General features: G+C 44.7%; 1 protein-coding gene across 4 annotated transcripts in view; it reads right to left on the bottom strand.

The window, feature by feature from the left end:
* Window positions 1-16,467, bottom strand: part of LOC128699953 (glutamate receptor ionotropic, delta-1-like) — a 45,522-nt gene that overhangs the window by 5,175 nt on the left and 23,880 nt on the right. For 3 of the 4 annotated variants that reach the window (XM_070098688.1, XM_053792789.2, XM_070098686.1), the window contains 4 exons: window positions 15,675-15,833; window positions 15,189-15,363; window positions 1,930-2,144; window positions 1,395-1,518 (listed from right to left, as the gene is read on the bottom strand). In XM_070098688.1, the coding sequence (XP_069954789.1) occupies window positions 1,395-1,518; window positions 1,930-2,144; window positions 15,189-15,363; window positions 15,675-15,833 (673 nt within the window). The remainder of the gene's footprint in view (window positions 1-1,394; window positions 1,519-1,929; window positions 2,145-15,188; window positions 15,364-15,674; window positions 15,834-16,467) is intronic. The other variant, XM_070098687.1, reaches the window with a different exon arrangement.

Below are 16,467 nucleotides of genomic sequence, written 5' to 3' on the forward strand. Positions count from 1 at the left end.
GTCCTAGATGCACTAGAAGACAAAAAGAATGCAGATGTAATATATACAGACTTTGCAAAAGCCTTCGACCAGTGTGACCATGGCGTAATAGCGCACAAAATGCGTGCTAAAGGAATAACGGGAAAAGTCGGTCGATGGATCTATAATTTCCTCACTAACAGAACACAGAGAGTAGTAGTCAACAGAGTAAAGTCCGAGGCAGCTACGGTGAAAAGCTCTGTTCCACAAGGCACAGTACTTGCTCCCATCTTGTTCCTCATCCTCATATCTGACATAGACAAGGATGTCAGCCACAGCACCGTGTCTTCCTTTGCAGATGACACCCGAATCTGCATGACAGTGTCTTCCATTGCAGACACTGCAAGGCTCCAGGCGGACATCAACCAAATCTTTCAGTGGGCTGCAGAAAACAATATGAAGTTTAACGACGAAAAATTTCAATTATTCAGATATGGTAAACACGAGGAAATTAAATCTTCATCAGAGTACAAAACAAATTCTGGCCACAAAATAGAGCGAAACACCAACGTCAAAGACCTGGGAGTGATCATGTCGGAGGATCTCACCTTCAAGGACCATAACATTGTATCAATCGCATCTGCTAGAAAAATGACAGGATGGATAATGAGAACCTTCAAAACTAGGGATGCCAAGCCCATGATGACACTCTTCAGGTCACTTGTTCTATCTAGGCTGGAATATTGCTGCACACTAACAGCACCTTTCAAGACAGGTGAAATTGCTGACCTAGAAAATGTACAGAGAACCTTCACGGCGCGCATAACGGAGATAAAACACCTCAATTACTGGGAGCGCTTGAAGTTCCTGAACCTGTACTCCCTGGAACGCAGGCGGGAGAGATACATGATTATATACACCTGGAAAATCCTAGAGGGACTAGTACCGAACTTGCACACGAAAATCACTCACTACGAAAGCAAAAGACTTGGCAGACGATGCAACATCCCCGCAATGAAAAGCAGGGGTGTCACTAGCACGTTAAGAGACCATACAATAAGTGTCAGGGGCCCGAGACTGTTCAACTGCCTCCCAGCATACATAAGGGGGATTACCAACAGACCCCTGGCAGTCTTCAAGCTGGCACTGGACAAGCACCTAAAGTCGGTTCCTGACCAGCCGGGCTGTGGCTCGTACGTTGGTTTGCGTGCAGCCAGCAGTAACAGCCTGGTTGATCAGGCTCTGATCCACCAGGAAGCCTGGTCACAGACCGGGCCGCGAGGGCGTTGACCCCCGGAACTCTCCAGGTAAACTCCAGTACCTGATAAAGCCTCGTTTAGGTGAAACGTTTTACTAATAAGGTCTTCTCTTGCTTTGTGTGTTTTCCACCAGGTATCAGCTACACCATAATTCAACAAGAGTAAGGTACACATTACCTAGGAGAGCCAGGCGCTCACTGAGGGTGCGGTTAATGTAAACTTCTGGTATACTGAACCCGAAATGGCTGCGTATCTCAGCTTTCTTGAAGATCCGCTGCTGGTCTGGGATGGGCGAGGTCTGCTGGTAGGGTAGAGGAATGAATGAGCGGGTTGACAGACAAGCCACATCATTTGTATACTACTAATAATTTCTATTTCTGCCCCTTTACTTGTTATTATCTAAATTTTCTAACTCATGGCTGATCATCCTATCTGTCTATTTACCCACTGCGATGTGACTCCTCTTATGAAATGCATATCAGTCAACATCGTTACATCAGCAGTGGACATACAAGTTGAATCGTATCTGTTGGAGTATTTAGGTCTGCCAAAAGGAGCATGGAACTGTAAATATTATAGAACTCATCAAGACAGAGATAAACTGCCAGTTGCTCTGAGTAATTCTCCCAGCAGTCACTCGAAATGGCCAGGACTCGCAACATGGAGGTGACTACTCTTTCTTTCTCTCCCTACCTCCCTCCGCGCCACCCACCTTCATTTTTTGGTACTGAGAGAAGGCGTCGTTCACGTTGAGTGTGTAACCCATGTCGAGCAGGTCACGCACGGAGTTGGGCACCTTGTCCACACGAGGGATGGACAGGAAGGCCGTGAGGTTACCAGTATACACTGCTACCACCACCATTGCCACCAACCACGTCGCTGTCAGCACCACCCTCCCTGCTGCACTCCCAGGTTGTTGCTTCGAACCTAGTGTGAAATTCTTGTACACCACATGAATAACTAAAGTGTAATGAACAAATGTCAATGCTCAGTAATACCCGCATTGAGACAGAAACGCAGGAGATTAATCGATATGTATATTTCGACCCCCTTCTGTTGAAGAGGATCCCAGAAGGGAGTCGAAATATACAGATCAATTAATCTTCCGGTTTCTGTTTCCATATGGGTTATTACTGAGCATGTACCGCATATTCATCCTATGAGTGGTAGTAATCCTATACCCATCGAAAGAAACCCAAAGTATTTCTTTTCTTATGCCAAATCAAAGTCGAGAACAACATCCAGTACTGGGCCCCTACTTAAACAAGATGGGTCCTACATACATGACAGCAAGGAAATGAGTGAGCTACTCAAGTCCCAATATGACTCAGTTTTTAGCAAGCCGCTAACCAGACTGAGAGTCGAACATCAAAATGAATTTTTTATGAGAGAGCCACTGAATTTGGTAAACACAAGCCTATCTGATGTTATCCTGACGCCAAATGATTTTGAACAGGCGATAAATGACATGCCCATGCACTCTGCCCCAGGGCCAGACTCATGGAACTCCATGTTCCATGTTTATTCTTTTGCTACCTTAATTTGCATATTTTATCTTGTCAATTTAAATCTAGTTATACTCTAATTCTTGTAAACAACTTATATAACACCTTAGTGCAATTACAATTGAGAGTCTTGTGCCTTTTTTATATTATTAGATTAAACTCAGTTGTACTATAGTCAATACCAAATTCATTATATTAGACCATATTGCAATTACTAGTGAGAGACTGGTGCTATTTTTAATTTGTATTGTTATATTATTAGATTAAATCTAGTTGTACTATAGCTCATTCTAGCTCAAAACATAGACTCCACAAAAGTCATTATATTAGACCTTAGTGCAATTATTTGATTACCACTTTATTGTTCACCACAACTTATATTAGTCCCTTTTATATTATAATTTTATATTATAATTCTAACTTTAAAGAATTACCTTTAAAGTACTACCTACTATCATATTCCCAAGCTCCATTATTTGATCATCACTTTATTTGTTCACCACAAATTATTTTAGTCCCTTTTATATTGTCTTCTTTATTTTAGCTTTAAAAAACTACCTTAGCTCATTATTTTTACATTTGTTAAATAATTCAGGTGCTATTTTTTTTTAGCTTTAGAATATTTACTTTATTTTTTACTTAATTCTAACTATAGATTCACTACAAATCTTATGATTACAAGCATTGATCCTGACACCAACCTCTTATTTAATGACTTAAATGATTCAAACAGTTACTGTAATTACTACACAGCAGAACAATCAAAGGCACTTCTCAGAGCCAACAACAACATAACTATCTTTAACTACAATATCAGATCTTTAAGCAAGCATTATGATGACCTCCTAGCATTACTAAATTCCTTGCATGCCAATATGTCCATCATTACACTAACTGAAACCTGGCTAAAGCCTGATACTACAGATGTCTATGCCATTCCTGGTTACACAGCCATACACAACTGTAGGCCAGACCAACAAGGTCTGGTATATACTAAGAGGTCTGCTATATACTAAGACCAACTAGAATGTATCACTAATACTTGCACAAGGGATGAACATGGGGAATATATAATAGCTAAATTCAAATCCAAATACCTACAAAAACCTCTCACAGTGATAAACATCTACAGAGTTCCACAATCAAACATTAGCCAATTTAGTCAAAACCTAGGAAGTATGATAACTGATGCACGCATGAACAAAGATCACTGACTACTCTCAGGCGACTTCAATATAAATCTCCTGTAAGACCAGGACCCACACGTTACTGAATTCACAAACACAATGAGTAACTGCATGTTGCTACCAACAGTAACAAAACCTACAAGAGTTACAGAGACTAGTGTTTCCCTACTTGACCACATCTGGACCAACACCATATCCCTTTTAAAATCAGGCATAATTACAGATAATACCACAGACCACTACCCTACTTTCCTCATAACAACTCTTGGTAAAATACCCCAAGACACTACTAAAGTCACCTTCAGACTTCACAATGAGACAGCCATTAATAACTTCACAACAGCAGTAACAAACATTGACTGGCACACTGAGCTAGAAATCTATACAGATATTGACGAATGTTTTAATAATTTTCTAAAAAAGACCCAGTACCTTTATAACAAGCACTGCCCTAAAAAAACTAAACAGATGACAGCTAAGAGACTGAACAGTCCCTGGCTAACACCCAGCATTCTCAAATCCATAAATACAAAACACCGATATGAAAAACAGTACAGAATGGGTCACATAACCAAAGACCAAACAAAACGTTACTCGTCAATCCTAACCAGCCTGATAAGAAGGGCAAAAAAATTGTATTATGAGAACAGATTATCCAACTTACGAGGTGATATAAAAAAGACCTGGAAGACCCTATCAGAAATTCTGGGAACAAAAAAGATATCACGACATAGCGAAATAAAATTAGCAAAATCAGATGAACCCCAACTCCCACCAACAGAAACAGCAAACAGACTCAATGATTTCTTCTCCACTATAGGTCAAAACCTTGCCAATAAAATCCCAAGCTCAGATACCCCACCAAATGACTACCTCACTGGCATCTACCTGAACACACTGTTCCTAGCTCCGACTAACCCATACGAAGTCTCCCTTATTATCAACGCACTAAAAAACAAGACAGGAGATTTAAATACCTTACCACCCTTTATATACAAAAAAGCGTCACAAGTACTATCACCAATCATTGCAACACTCTTTAACAAATCCATTGAATCCTCCACCTTCCCTACAGTTCTCAAAATAGCAAGGGTCACCCCGATCCATAAAGGAGGAGACCAAACAGAGTTGAATAACTATAGGCCAATATCCAACTTACACCCTCTCTCTAAAATCTTCGAAAAATTAATTCATAAACGAATCTACTCCTACCTCATCTCCCAAAACATTCTCAACCCCTGCCAATTTGGATTCAGGCCTAATACAAATACTAATGATGCTATTATACACATGCTAGAACATATATACACTGCAATAGAGAAAAAAGAAGTCCCACTGGGGATCTTCATTGACTTACGTAAAGCTTTTGATACAGTTGACCATGACTTGCTCCACGTAAAATTGTCACACTATGGTATAAGAGGGCACTCCCTCAACTACCTCAAGTCATACCTCAGCAACAGAAGCCAATATGTGTACGCAAATGGGGCAAACTCTTCTGCGCAACCAATTACAGTTGGTGTCCCACAGGGAAGTGTCCTTGGCCCTCTTCTCTTTCTCCTATACATAAATGACCTTCCAAATGCTTCGCAATTACTCAAACCCACACTATTTGCAGATGACACTACATACGTCTTCTCTCACCCGAGCCCAGTCACACTAGCCAATACTGTAAATACCGAATTACAGAAAATATCTACCTTGATGAGGACTAACAAACTTACACTAAACATTGACAAAACCTACTTCATTCAGTTTGGTAACAGAGCTACAGATGTACCTCTTAACATAACAATAAACGGATCACCTATCACAAAGCTAACAGAGGGAAAATTCCTAGGAATCCACCTCGATAATAGACTCAAATTTCATACACATATACAACAAATTTCTAAGAAAATCTCCAAGACTGTAGGCATACTATCGAAGATACGGTACTATGTTCCACAGTCAGCCCTCCTGGCCCTTTATCACTCTCTTATTTACCCCTATCTCACCTATGGAATTTGTGCATGGGGCTCAACAACAATTAACCATCTCAGACCACTAATTACCCAACAAAAGGCTGCAGTTAGAATGATAACAAATTCTCACTACAGGCAACACACTCCACCAATATTCAAAACACTCAACCTACTCACCACACAAAACATCCATACTTATTATTGCACCTCTTACATACATAGAACACTTAACTCTGATATTAACCCTCCCCTCAAACATCTCCTTGCCAACCTCAACAGAACACATGACCATAACACAAGGCACAGATCACTCTTTGATGTTCCTCGTGTCCATCTCACGCTATGCAAAAACTCAATGCACATAAAAGGCCCTTTCCAAAATCTGGAATTCATTACCTGTAAATATAAAAGATAAACACTACCTGTTTATAAATTCAAGTCTCTTCTCAAAGATCACTTACTCACTCAAAACCAAATAAATACTGAATAACTGAACCTTATAAATTGTATATCCTATATGTTACTCACAATTATATCACACAAATGTTAAACCTAGGACCCAATCTAACTTTATTATTTTTTTAAATACACTACCTAACAGAATACTCCATTCGACTGAATGTACAGCAATGCAAGCAACCATATGACCTGTCTTTGTAATACTCATTTGTGCTTTATAGTTATCCGTTTACAATAATGTTTTATCACTGATTTCATCATTGCTTAGTTAATCTTAAGTTAATTTTAAGCCAGCCCGTAATGCTATGCATATAAGTGGCTTTGGCATGCTGCTCTTACCTGTATTTTTTGTACCTCTGTTTGTATGCTTAAATTACTAAATAAATAAATAAATAAAGAACTGCAAGAAGCCCTTATCACGAGCTTTTACCATCCTATGGAGAGGGAGCATGGACACGGGGGTCGTCCCACAGATACTAAAACCAACAGACATAGCCCCACTCCACAAAGGGGGCAGTAAAGCAATAGCAAAAAACTACAGACCGATAGCACTAGCATCCCATATCATAAAAATCTTTGAAAGGGTCCTAAGTAGCAAGATCGCAACCCATCTAGATACCCATCAATTACACAACCCAGGGCAACATGGGTTTAGAACAGGTTGCTCCTGTCTGTCCCAACTACTGGATCACTACGACAAGGTCCTAGATGCACTAGAAGACAAAAAGAATGCAGATGTAATATATACAGACTTTGCAAAAGCCTTCGACAAGTGTGACCATGGCGTAATAGCGCACAAAATGCGTGCTAAAGGAATAACAGGAAAAGTTGGTAGATGGATCTATAATTTCCTCACAAACAGAACACAAAGTGTAGTAGTCAACAGAGTAAAGTCTGAGGCGGCTACGGTGAAAAGTTCTGTTCCACAAGACACAGTACTCGCTCTCATCTTGTTCCTCATCCTCATATCTGACATAGACAAGGATGTCAGCCACAGCACCGTGTCTTCCTTTGCAGATGACACCCGAATCTGCATGACAGTGTCTTCCATTGCAGACACTGCAAGGCTCCAGGCGGACATCAACCAAATCTTTCAATGGGCTGCAGAAAACAATATGAAGTTCAACGATGAGAAATTTCAATTATTCCGATATGGTAAACATGAGGAAATTAAAACTTCATCAGAGTACAAAACAAATTCCGGCCACAAAATAGAGCGAAAAACCAACGTCAAAGACCTGGGAGTGATCATGTCGGATCTCACCTTCAAGGACCATAACATTGTATCAATCGCATCTGCTAGAAAAATGACAGGATGGATAATGAGAACCTTCAAAACTAGGGATGCCAAGCCCATGATGACACTCTTCAGGTCGCTTATTCTATCTAGGCTGGAATACTGCTGCACACTAACAGCACCTTTCAAGGCAGGTGAAATTGCTGACCTAGAAAATGTACAGAGAACCTTCATGGCGCTCATAACGGAGATAAAACACCTCAGTTACTGGGAGCGCTTGAAGTTCCTGAACCTGTACTCCCTGGGACGCAGGCGGGAGAGATACATGATTATATACACCTGGAAAATCCTAGACGGACTAGTACCGAACTTGCACACGAAAATCACTCACAACGAAAGCAAAAGACTCGGCAGACGATGCAACATCCCCCCAATGAAAAGCAGGGGTGTCACTAGCACGTTAAGAGACAATACAATAAGTGTCAGGGGCCCGAGACTGTTCAACTGCCTCCCAGCATACATAAGGGGGATTACCAATAGACCCCTGGCTGTCTTCAAGCAGGCACTGGACAAGCACCTAAAGTCGGTACCTGACCAGCCGGGCTGTGGCTCGTACGTTGGATTGCGTGCAACCAGTAGTAACAGCCTGGTTGATCAGGCTCTGATCCACCAGGAAGCCTGGTCACAGACCGGGCCGCGGGGGCGTTGACCCCCGGAACTCTCTCCAGGTAAACTCCAGTAGTAACCCTGTACCCATCATGTGGGCAGTAGTAACCTTATACCCATTATGTGGGCAGTAGTAACCCTATACCCATCATGTGGGCAGTAGTAACCCTATACCCATCATGTGGGCAGTAGTAACCCTGTACCCATCATGTGGGCAGTAGTAACCCTGTACCCATCATGTGGGCAGTAGTAACCCTGTACCCATCATGTGGGCAGTAGTAACCCTGTACCCATCATGTGGGCAGTAGTAACCTTGTACCCATGTGGGCAGTAGTAACCCTGTACCCATCGTGTGGGCAGTAGTAACCCTGTACCCATCGTGTGGGCAGTAGTAACCCTATACCCATCATGTGGGCAGTAGTAACCTTGTACCCATGTGGGCAGTAGTAACCCTGTACCCATCGTGTGGGCAGTAGTAACCCTGTACCCATCATGTGGGCAGTAGTAACCCTGTACCCATCATGTGGGCAGTAGTAACCCTGTACCCATCATGTGGGCAGTAGTAACCTTGTACCCATCATGTGGGCAGTAGTAACCCTGTACCCATCATGTGGGCAGTAGTAACCTTGTACCCATGTGGGCAGTAGTAACCCTGTACCCATCATGTGGGCAGTAGTAACCCTGTACCCATCATGTGGGCAGTAGTAACCTTGTACCCATCATGTGGGCAGTAGTAACCCTGTACCCATCATGTGGGCAGTAGTAACCTTGTACCCATGTGGGCAGTAGTAACCCTGTACCCATCATGTGGGCAGTAGTAACCCTGTACCCATCATGTGGGCAGTAGTAACCTTGTACCCATGTGGGCAGTAGTAACCCTGTACCCATCATGTGGGCAGTAGTAACCCTGTACCCATCATGTGGGCAGTAGTAACCTTGTACCCATCATGTGGGCAGTAGTAACCCTGTACCCATCATGTGGGCAGTAGTAACCTTGTACCCATGTGGGCAGTAGTAACCCTGTACCCATCATGTGGGCAGTAGTAACCCTGTACCCATCATGTGGGCAGTAGTAACCTTGTACCCATGTGGGCAGTAGTAACCCTGTACCCATCGTGTGGGCAGTAGTAACCTTGTACCCATCATGTGGGCAGTAGTAACCCTGTACCCATCATGTGGGCAGTAGTAACCCTGTACCCATCATGTGGGCAGTAGTAACCCTGTACCCATCATGTGGGCAGTAGTAACCTTGTACCCATGTGGGCAGTAGTAACCCTGTACCCATCATGTGGGCAGTAGTAACCTTGTACCCATATGGGCAGTAGTAACCCTGTACCCATCATGTGGGCAGTAGTAACCCTATACCCATCATGTGGGCAGTAGTAACCTTGTACCCATCATGTGGGCAGTAGTAACCCTATACCCATCATGTGGGCAGTAGTAACCTTGTACCCATCATGTGGGCAGTAGTAACCCTGTACCCATCATGTGGGCAGTAGTAACCCTATACCCATCATGTGGGCAGTAGTAACCCTGTACCCATCATGTGGGCAGTAGTAACCCTATACCCATCATGTGGGCAGTAGTAACCTTGTACCCATCATGTGGGCAGTAGTAACCCTGTACCCATCATGTGGGCAGTAGTAACCTTGTACCCATGTGGGCAGTAGTAACCCTGTACCCATCATGTGGGCAGTAGTAACCCTGTACCCAACATGTGGGCAGTAGTAACCTTGTACCCATGTGGGCAGTAGTAACCCTGTACCCATCATGTGGGCAGTAGTAACCTTGTACCCATGTGGGCAGTAGTAACCCTATACCCATCATGTGGGCAGTAGTAACCTTGTACCCATCATGTGGGCAGTAGTAACCCTATACCCATCATGTGGGCAGTAGTAACCCTGTACCCATCATGTGGGCAGTAGTAACCCTATACCCATCATGTGGGCAGTAGTAACCCTGTACCCATCATGTGGGCAGTAGTAACCTTGTACCCATCATGTGGGCAGTAGTAACCCTGTACCCATCATGTGGGCAGTAGTAACCCTGTACCCATCATGTGGGCAGTAGTAACCTTGTACCCATGTGGGCAGTAGTAACCCTGTACCCATCGTGTGGGCAGTAGTAACCCTGTACCCATCGTGTGGGCAGTAGTAACCCTATACCCATCATGTGGGCAGTAGTAACCTTGTACCCATGTGGGCAGTAGTAACCCTGTACCCATCGTGTGGGCAGTAGTAACCCTGTACCCATCATGTGGGCAGTAGTAACCCTGTACCCATCATGTGGGCAGTAGTAACCCTGTACCCATCATGTGGGCAGTAGTAACCTTGTACCCATCATGTGGGCAGTAGTAACCCTGTACCCATCATGTGGGCAGTAGTAACCTTGTACCCATGTGGGCAGTAGTAACCCTGTACCCATCATGTGGGCAGTAGTAACCCTGTACCCATCATGTGGGCAGTAGTAACCTTGTACCCATGTGGGCAGTAGTAACCCTGTACCCATCATGTGGGCAGTAGTAACCCTGTACCCATCATGTGGGCAGTAGTAACCTTGTACCCATGTGGGCAGTAGTAACCCTATACCCATCATGTGGGCAGTAGTAACCTTGTACCCATCATGTGGGCAGTAGTAACCCTATACCCATCATGTGGGCAGTAGTAACCCTGTACCCATCATGTGGGCAGTAGTAACCTTATACCCATTATGTGGGCAGTAGTAACCCTATACCCATCATGTGGGCAGTAGTAACCCTATACCCATCATGTGGGCAGTAGTAACCCTGTACCCATCATGTGGGCAGTAGTAACCCTGTACCCATCATGTGGGCAGTAGTAACCCTGTACCCATCATGTGGGCAGTAGTAACCCTGTACCCATCATGTGGGCAGTAGTAACCTTGTACCCATGTGGGCAGTAGTAACCCTGTACCCATCCTGTGGGCAGTAGTAACCCTGTACCCATCTTGTGGGCAGTAGTAACCCTCTACCCATCATGTGGGCAGTAGTAACCTTGTACCCATGTGGGCAGTAGTAACCCTGTACCCATCGTGCAGTAGTAACCCTGTACCCATCATGTGGGCAGTAGTAACCCCCATTGTACCCATCATGTGGGCAGTAGTAACCCTGTACCCATCATGTGGGCAGTAGTAACCTTGTACCCATCATGTGGGCAGTAGTAACCCTGTACCCATCATGTGGGCAGTAGTAACCTTGTACCCATGTGGGCAGTAGTAACCCTGTACCCATCATGTGGGCAGTAGTAACCCTGTACCCATCATGTGGGCAGTAGTAACCTTGTACCCATCATGTGGGCAGTAGTAACCCTGTACCCATCATGTGGGCAGTAGTAACCTTGTACCCATGTGGGCAGTAGTAACCCTGTACCCATCATGTGGGCAGTAGTAACCCTGTACCCATCATGTGGGCAGTAGTAACCTTGTACCCATGTGGGCAGTAGTAACCCTGTACCCATCATGTGGGCAGTAGTAACCCTGTACCCATCATGTGGGCAGTAGTAACCTTGTACCCATCATGTGGGCAGTAGTAACCCTGTACCCATCATGTGGGCAGTAGTAACCTTGTACCCATGTGGGCAGTAGTAACCCTGTACCCATCATGTGGGCAGTAGTAACCCTGTACCCATCATGTGGGCAGTAGTAACCTTGTACCCATGTGGGCAGTAGTAACCCTGTACCCATCGTGTGGGCAGTAGTAACCTTGTACCCATCATGTGGGCAGTAGTAACCCTGTACCCATCATGTGGGCAGTAGTAACCCTGTACCCATCATGTGGGCAGTAGTAACCCTGTACCCATCATGTGGGCAGTAGTAACCTTGTGCCCATGTGGGCAGTAGTAACCCTGTACCCATCATGTGGGCAGTAGTAACCTTGTACCCATATGGGCAGTAGTAACCCTGTACCCATCATGTGGGCAGTAGTAACCCTATACCCATCATGTGGGCAGTAGTAACCTTGTACCCATCATGTGGGCAGTAGTAACCCTATACCCATCATGTGGGCAGTAGTAACCTTGTACCCATCATGTGGGCAGTAGTAACCCTGTACCCATCATGTGGGCAGTAGTAACCCTATACCCATCATGTGGGCAGTAGTAACCCTGTACCCATCATGTGGGCAGTAGTAACCCTATACCCATCATGTGGGCAGTAGTAACCTTGTACCCATCATGTGGGCAGTAGTAACCCTGTACCCGTCATGTGGGCAGTAGTAACCTTGTACCCATGTGGGCAGTAGTAACCCTGTACCCATCATGTGGGCAGTAGTAACCCTGTACCCAACATGTGGGCAGTAGTAACCTTGTACTCATGTGGGCAGTAGTAACCCTGTACCCATCATGTGGGCAGTAGTAACCTTGTACCCATGTGGGCAGTAGTAACCCTATACCCATCATGTGGGCAGTAGTAACCTTGTACCCATCATGTGGGCAGTAGTAACCCTATACCCATCATGTGGGCAGTAGTAACCCTGTACCCATCATGTGGGCAGTAGTAACCCTATACCCATCATATGGGCAGTAGTAACCTTGTACCCATCATGTGGGCAGTAGTAACCTTGTACCCATGTGGGCAGTAGTAACCCTGTACCCATCATGTGGGCAGTAGTAACCCTGTACCCATCATGTGGGCAGTAGTAACCTTGTACCCATCATGTGGGCAGTAGTAACCCTGTACCCATCATGTGGGCAGTAGTAACCCTGTACCCATCATGTGGGCAGTAGTAACCTTGTACCCATGTGGGCAGTAGTAACCCTATACCCATCATGTGGGCAGTAGTAACCCTGTACCCATCATGTGGGCAGTAGTAACCCTGTACCCATCATGTGGGCAGTAGTAACCCTGTACCCATCATGTGGGCAGTAGTAACCTTGTACCCATGTGGGCAGTAGTAACCCTGTACCCATCATGTGGGCAGTAGTAACCCTGTACCCATCATGTGGGCAGTAGTAACCTTGTACCCATCATGTGGGCAGTAGTAACCCTGTACCCATCATGTGGGCAGTAGTAACCTTGTACCCATCATGTGGGCAGTAGTAACCCTGTACCCATCATGTGGACAGTAGTAACCTTGTACCCATGTGGCCAGTAGTAACCCTGTACCCATCATGTGGGCAGTAGTAACCCTGTACCCATCATGTGGGCAGTAGTAACCCTGTACCCATCATGTGGGCAGTAGTAACCCTGTACCCATCATGTGGGCAGTAGTAACCTTCCTTAATCAGGGCGTGATCAACGAGGCTGTTACTGTTGGCCGCACGTAGTCCAACGTACGAACCACAACCCGGCTGATCCGGCACCGACTTTAAGTATCTGTCCAGCTCCCTCTTGAAGGCAGCCAGGGGTCTATTGGCAATTCCCTTTATGCTTGGTGGGAGGCTGTTGAACAGTCTTGGGCCCCGGACAATGGCGCCCCTACTTTTCACTAGGGGTATTTTGCATCGCCTGCCCAGTCGCTTACTTTCGTAGGGAGTGATTTGTGCGTGCAGATTCGGGACCATTCCTTCTAGGATTTTCCAAATGTAGATTATGATATCTCTCCCCTGCGTTTCGGCGAGTACAAGTCAAGTGCTTGCAAGCATTCCCAGTAGTTGAGGTGTTTGATGGAACTTATATGTGCAGTCTCTCTCTAGATCTGCAATTTCACCTGCTGTGAACGGAGATGTTAACGTACAGCAATATTCCAGCCTCGAGAGAACAAGTGATCTGAAAAGGATTATCACTGGCTTGGTAGTCGAGTCATTTACTAGTTTTTTACAATAGGCAAAGTCAGGGTTTTTTTTTTTCAGAATGTTGGTAATATGACACTGTGCATGAAATACTCTGGCATTTCTTAAACACTTGTGAATTGTCAGAATTCATCAATTTTTTTTTTAACATTCGATAAGAAACAAGGCAAGATGTGATAAGGTGTGCCCGAAATGCACATGCATGCTAGTGGCTTTCTTTTGTGTTTAACAATATTTTATTATGTGTAAACTACGTTGTTTTTATACTGCACAAGGAAATAAAATGTTCGTTTTGTTTGATAGTTTCTCTGACAACGGACATTTAGCTGAATCTACTATACTAGCTGGTGGTACAAACTCCCAGAGGTACCTGCAACCTAGTCTGAGTCTGGCTCTACTATACAAGCTGGTGGTACAAACTCCCAGAGGTACCTGCAACCTAGTCTGAGTCTGGATGTAATAGTACCATCCAAAAGTCTGCTGATTTTGTTTCATAGCCTCGTGGCTCTTATTGCAAAATAGAAGGATCAAAGGGACTGACTAGTGTCACTGTGTCTCAGGTTAATGAAGCTGGGTTGCTTTCGTATTGTCAGAAAACTGCCATAAGATAACGCAGAGTTGTAATCTACACGAAGACATACGCTTTTGCTAATTCATCATTTTTATCATGACCTTGAAGGCCAATGTTAGAGAGAATACACTTCGGACATAGAAGGGCACAACTGTATTATGAATTAAGCTTGCAATTACAGCTAGACTACGAAATGTCGTTTTGACAGTCTTGCAATGATGAAGGTACCTTGCTAGTTTTAATAAGGTATATAACCCAACATTTTGCTTGATATTTGTAAAGCTGCTCAGTTTTCTACGATGAACAGTATACACCCAGAACACTGCTACACTATACACATTACACACCCAGAACACTACACTGCTACACTAAACACACCCAGAAGACTGCCACACTATACACACTACGTCTAACCAGGATAGCTTAGGAGAAGCACCTTCATGCTGGTAAATAGCTGTTTATTCAAGAAATTAGTACTTCCCTCTCCTTCCTTGGACATGATTACCCCAGGGAGTATATGTTAGGTGCTTCTTGAAAATTATAATGAATAATTATGAATAACTCTCAGACTCGTGCAAGTGTGAGACAGAAGTAACGTGAGTGCTAAATAACCTCTACAACCCAGGTACACTTACTTTTAAAAATGATTGTCTTGAAGGAGGTGGTGAAGGCCACGCAGACGGTGTTTCTTATAGACTTCTCTCTTGCGGTAGGGAGGTGGTGTGGCTGCCCCCGGCCGTGCTCCCTGCTCCAGGTGACTGCTAGCACCGTGGCAGACACCACCATAAGCCCAGTGATCACACACCAAGTCTGCCACAGTAGGTAACGAGTTTGATGTGCTGGATAGTGATAACACAGCAGGAACACTCTCCCACCTGATACTTGATTACACCTAGCCACCCTTTCCTGGAAACCCCTTTCCATCCCCTGCTGGAACACCACCACCCACCCTTACCCCCATGGAGCACCCTTACCAACCGCACTTCCCGGAAACACCCTCCGACCCTCTACCGGACCTAACGCCCACCCACACCTGGGAAAAGAACCACTCACTGTCCCCTGATTTTCTTTCCCTGGGACTAACCACCCTCACGGGACATTTCAACACAAGGACCCCTCACCTGCCACAGGTAGATCTGGAAGAGGAGGAAGGAGTCGTCACGGAGACCAGGTACCTTAGTGACAAACTTAGTGTTGTGGATCCAGTACCACTCTGAAAACTCCATCACCTCTGCTCTGGCTGGTAACATTGACAGCGTCATTATGACCACGTCCGTCTCCTGCAGTGACGTGTAAAGAGTGACGATTGAATGACTTGTACTGAGTGTTGAATTCCCTAAGAGCGCATCATTTGCTCTCTTTACAATTCGCCTCAAACTTGAAGTTCAAAATCCTTTGGGTGAGACTGCTGTATTACGTTATATGAAACTGGATTCGCTATTAAGAATGCTTCATTATTATTATACTACAGAAGTTTATTAGTGAAACTAATATATAATTTAAGGGTTTCTTTAACATAGATAAACAAAGGAATTATTCAACGATTAAGACACGTGCAACAGTTGGTATCTTTATTATTGAAATGTTTCGCCTACACAGTAAGTTTCTTCAGTAAATACAGAGGCAAGAGGTATAGGAGTGACTGAGGATGATGTAATCAGTCCTTCAGCCTTGGAGAAATAGTATTTGAGGTGGTCAGTCCCTCAGCTAACGCGAAGACGGCTCACCGCGCCTTTGTCATATGGGTCTCCCCGCCCCAGCAGTGAAAGCGGTATTCCACCTGGGCTGCCCCCGCCATACGGCCGTAAACGGTACATCACTTGTACCAACCCTGACACTCCTTCGGGACCCACTGCCGGGTCACCACATGGAGAAGACGCGGGCCAGGACCCATCCTAGCCAACCTACTTGAAC

The sequence above is a fragment of the Cherax quadricarinatus genome, chromosome 64, assembly GCF_038502225.1.
Source record: "Cherax quadricarinatus isolate ZL_2023a chromosome 64, ASM3850222v1, whole genome shotgun sequence".
NCBI classification, from domain to species: domain Eukaryota; kingdom Metazoa; phylum Arthropoda; class Malacostraca; order Decapoda; family Parastacidae; genus Cherax; species Cherax quadricarinatus.